The sequence below is a fragment of the Phyllobates terribilis genome, unplaced genomic scaffold, assembly GCF_046119375.1.
Source record: "Phyllobates terribilis strain yellow unplaced genomic scaffold, ASM4611937v1 Scaffold_12__6_contigs__length_324123572, whole genome shotgun sequence".
Lineage (NCBI taxonomy): Eukaryota > Metazoa > Chordata > Amphibia > Anura > Dendrobatidae > Phyllobates > Phyllobates terribilis.
In genome coordinates, this window is record NW_027362772.1 from 244819096 (window position 1) to 244824373 (window position 5278).

Consider the following 5278-nt stretch of genomic DNA (forward strand, 5'->3'; position numbering starts at 1 on the left):
AAATGGGGATGAGGGGAGCCACGCACACCGGAAATGGGGATGAGGGGAGCCACGCATACCGGAAATGGGGATGAGGGGAGCCACGCATACCGGAAATGGGGATGAGGGGAGCCACGCATACCGGTAATGGGGATGAGGGGAGCCACGCATACCGGAAATGGGGATGAGGGGAGCCACGCATACCGGAAATGGGGAAGAGGGGAGCCACGCATACCGGGATCGGGGATGAGGGGAGCCACGCATACCGGGATCGGGGATGAGGGGAGCCACGCATAACGGGATCGGGGATGAGGGGAGCCACGCATACTGGGATCGGGGATGAGGAGAGCCACGCATACCGGGATTGGATGGTGGGGACAGGATGGGGGCAGCACATACCAGCATGGGAGACCATATACCAATAAAAATGCTCGCCACCCGGGCGTAGAACGGGTGGTTCAATAGTTAGTACATAATAAGGCTACATTCCTGTATCCGTGTAAAGTTTCGGTATGCTGCCTGATTTTTTCCTAGACAGCACACAGACCCATTGAGTATGTCCTATTCTGATCCTCAAAATCGGACCAGAAATGGACATGCACTGAGTCTCGCAGATCTCATTCATGATTTTCACACATATGTGAAACAATGTGAGTCCATGTGCCGTCCGATAAAAAAATCTGGCAGCACATGGACATAGCACACGAATGAGAGAATTCAGCCTAAGGGGTTTTACAAACAATAGAGTTACTCAAAGTCATATAATATAAAGAATAAATACTTACATTCATTGAACGCTGACGTCTCGTTTAGAGACGTTTTCTGATGTTTTTTCTCCATCTGGTCAGACTTTCATATTGACATCTTCAAGCCATGATGATTTGTCTTGTCACACTGATCACAGCAGCCCTAAAAATAACAAGATCACATTATATATGCATTTGTCTCCTGAATAAAAAATACCCCACACTGCACCCCTGAATATAAATATGGACCCCACCAAAAGTATACTATTAGCCATGCACCATTCAAAATATAAACTGATTAGCCTGTGCTGTACACCCCATTATCTATAATCCCTGCTGCACAATAAATATAAATGAATCATTCTTTGTGACTCTCCCACAATTCATTATAAGGTTATGTGTGTTGTGAAAAATATGCAACAATTAAGAACACAAGCAAAGTGAATGAGATTCCTGAAATCTCATGCATAAGTTGCTTATTGTTTCCTTGCAGATTTGCAGCAGATTAAAATATGCAACATGTCAATTCTTGCAGCATATTTCACCCATACTAATGAGTGGGGGAAAAATAGGAAACAAAAACGCATGTAAAAACACAGCAAAAACAGTAATTATACGCAGCCTTTTTCCTGCCAACACATCAGAATTTGGAGCAGAATATTCTGCTGCAAATACTGAACGTGCACATAGACTTAGTACCTGTCCTGTGTCCTTGCCACCCCCACATATTCATTTTAAGTATCTGATTGCATAATAATGAATTAGGAGGTGGATAAGATGTTATCAGGGTCTTAGACTGAAATGGTGGGTGGAAGAAGATGCTATCAGGAAATAATCAGGCTGTTAGGTGGTTGCTGGACCTGAAATTGGGTCAGAATCATCTCTGGTCTCCCATTCTGGTCCAGCTGGGGCAGATGCTGCTTAGCATCACCATTGGTCCTAATGCCAAGCCAGTGCACGGGAAGCACAGGCGATCTCTTGGATCCTTGTTCCTAGTAGTGTTAAGCATAGGTTGCGGAGGGGAACAAGGGCTGCTACAGCCTAAGTCCAGGATGCACTGCACTGAGCATGCCCGTGACACGTCGGACCGTGATTGGTGCTTTGGTGTCAGCTGATCCAGTGACCTGGCACCGCCTGATTGGCCGCGGGTGACGTCATCAGTAGTGCGACCAATAATGCGACAGTGGGCAGGGCTTAGTCTTTAAATAGGCCGCCCACAAGCATGGCGGCGCGCTCTGATCATTGAGATAAGGTTGTGTTCATGTGTGAACGCTTGTCTGTTTGAGCTCCACGTGCTCTCTTGCTCCTCTATCTTCAGACAGGCAGGTTTAGCTGGGGAGAGGCAGTCTTAGCTGGAGGGAGGCAGGTAGTTCCATTTGACAGTCTGGCTCCGACAAAGGGGTCGCTATACACCCCGAGCAGACTGCGGACTCCGTATTCCTGGCACCGCCTGTTAGCCACGTGGAGAGTTACTCCGCAGTCCGATTGCACACCGGCTGGGAGCACGTATACGCCGGCGTGAGTCACACACACTTCTTAGCGTCTGCTGCGTAGCCTCTGGACAGTTAACAGGGCTACGGCTACGTTATTTGTCGCACATCCCTCGTGCAGTTAACGGAGATAGTGCGAATCCCTTTTCCCGTCTCGGTGTGCAGTAACACTGGAGGGATTTATATATTAGTTGGTCATTTTACATTCTTACCAGGAAGGTGTTCGGTCGCAGTCTTCTAGGCTGCATCGCGGACCCCGGGTTCGGTTGCTTTTTATTATTAATAAAGTTGTTTGCAACCGTCTCCATAACACAGGCTTCTAGTAATAATGTGCCCAATCCTGGTCCCTTTCCTGGTGTAATGTGCCCTATCCTAATCTCCTTCCTGGTGTAATGTACCCCTTTCTGGGGTTATTGTGCCTCATCCTGGTCCCATTCCTGGGGCTCTTGTGCCTCATCCTGGTCCCCTTCCTGGTGTACTGTGCCTACATCCTGGTCACCTTGTTGGGGTTAATGTGCCCAATCCTGATCCTTTTCCTGTCAGCTGATGAATTCATGTGACCTCTCTCACGGCAGCTCATTGTGATACACTGCGGGAGTGATGACGCTCCTGTCAGTGTATCGCTGGCTGCCAGAGAGAGCTTTCAAATCTCCAGATGTGGCTGTTCTATCAATGATCCAATCACTGTGAGACAATCTGGATTACGGCAGATAGGTGAGGGCTATGGTGGTTTATTATTTTTTCTTTATTACAGATGACATGGGCATTGGGATTAGGCGTTAAGGTGAGTATATGCTGTTTTTTTTGTTTTGTTTTTTTACAGGGGACAAGGGCATCGAGGATTAGGTGTAGGTGAATATAATGTGTTTTGTATTTTTAGTTAAATAATTATTTATTCATTTTAACTTTTTTTCTTTTACTTTCAGCACAGGCGCTGCGGTCGCTGTTAACAGTGAGAGCAGGCGCCGGCTGTTGGGAAAAGTAGTTTCATCAGCTGTGGGATCACACTGACATCTGATAGCGTAAACCCGCAGCACTGTGACTGGCAGTTACTATGTTACCACAGATCAAAGTCCCTGTTTCCCACGCTGTCATGCAGAGGACAGTGTAGGAAACCAGGGATTTTTCGTGTTCGTGCTTGACTTTGCCGATTTTGAGAAAAATGCTCTGCGATCCAAGCACGAATCCGAATATGCTATATTCGAGTCGATTTTGAAATTACTGAGTGTTTTCCAAACATGTTTGCTCATCTCTAGTCATGAGGTCACGGGCATGCCAACATCAGCTGCCATCTTCTGATTGGCTGGCGGTTTGTATTGCAGTGCCCTCTGAACCCTGCGCCACAATAAATTTCCGCTAAATGTGTCTACACATCCAGCTGAAATAGTCGCAAATGTCGAAGGGCCCGGCTCCACCTACGGGCCCTGGTGCAGCTGCACCAGTGATATGTGCGCCTCTGTCAAATGGGTTGTCTGGTCTCAGAGGAAAGCCCTGAGGCTACTCTATGTGACTGAAGGCTGCCAAATCACTGTGCTGAATCAATGCACACACTGTCACAATTCCCCTGTATTCCCATTTGAGGTGGCGGGTACATGACCACAAGTAATCGGCGTGCATACTTGCAGTCAAGGTCAACTATACTCTTGCGCTTCTCTCAATAGAAGAGTATTGAGAGAAGCCAGCTGTGTTAAATCAGCACTTGATCTCATAGAGTGACTACAGATCTTTCTTCTGTGACCGTACAACCCTTTTAAATGAATCTAATATTTTTATTAATTTATTTTTTTTGTAAACACAGGATTTTTTTTTTATTTACTTTTTGATTTTGAGCCAATGAAGAAAATGAAGAGAACAAACTATACAAGAATAACTGAGTTCATCCTTGTTGGATTTTCTGATGTTCTTCAAATCCAATATTTCCTCTTCATGGTTTTTCTATGCATCTTTAAGGTTTCACTGTTGGCTCATATGTTTATAATTCTTCTATATCATTTTAGCCCAAATCTTCATACTCCTATGTATTTCTTTCTTGCCAATTTCTCCATTTTGGAGATATGTTACCTGTCAACTATAATTCCAAATCTGTTGGTCAACCTTCTTTCACAGAAGAAAACAATCACCTTCTATGGTTGTGCTGCACAGATGAACTGTTATCTATTACTGGGCAGTGCAGAATGCTACATGTTGGCCGCCATGGCGTATGATCGGTATAATGCCATATGCCATCCCTTAGTTTATAATATTATTATGAAAAAAATAGTTTGCATCAGGCTGGTGGTTGGTTGTTGGCTTATTGGAACAATGGTTGGTGTCCTACAAACCACACTCATATTTTCATTACCATTCTGCAGCTCCAATAAAATTAACAATTTCTACTGTGACATTCCACCATTAATGAGTCTTGCCTGTAATAACACAGAGTTCAATGAAATTATCATGCTCATAATCACTTTTATTATTATTATAGGACCTTTTGTATTGACTGTAGTTTCATATGCGAACATCATCTGGACAATTCTCAAGCACCATTCTGCAGGGATGAGGAAAAAAGCTTTCTCCACTTGTACCTCCCACCTTATAGTTGTATCCATGTTCTATGGGTCAGCCACTACCATGTACTTACGGCCAAAGTCAAGTTATGGCAAAAGTGAGGAGAAGTTTTTGTCCCTCATTTATACCATTATTGCACCTTTTATGAACCCTTTCATATATACTTTAAGGAATAAAGATGTTAAAAATGCAGTGAAAAAAATTAAATGTTACATTAAAGAAGCACTTTAGAATGATCAGAAATGATCTGTGTAGTTTACATATTTTATGTTAATCCTAAAATCATATTCAGTGAAACATTTTTGAGAAAAGTAAAAAATTGTCTTCTAGAATGTTGGTCAACTATCACAAGAAGGACAATAGATTTAGGTAATGGTCGAATTGAAGATCTTGACAAAGACCTTTGTTGATGGAATGTTGCAAGCCTGGTGAATAAAACACCATGGATGAAGTTGGAGTGCTGAATTTTTTTTATTTTATTGGAATTAAAGATCTGTTACAAAGTAGCATGGT

The 5278-nt window shown here is 43.7% G+C and overlaps 1 protein-coding gene across 1 annotated transcript; it reads left to right on the plus strand.

Annotated features, from left to right (window-relative positions):
• Positions 1 to 4048: 4048 nt before the first annotated feature.
• LOC141171775 (olfactory receptor 10AG1-like) lies at positions 4049 to 4996 on the plus strand. Its single transcript, XM_073655417.1, has one exon. It carries the CDS (start codon positions 4049 to 4051, stop codon positions 4994 to 4996), a length of 948 nt encoding a protein of 315 aa, XP_073511518.1.
• Positions 4997 to 5278: the final 282 nt, after the last annotated feature.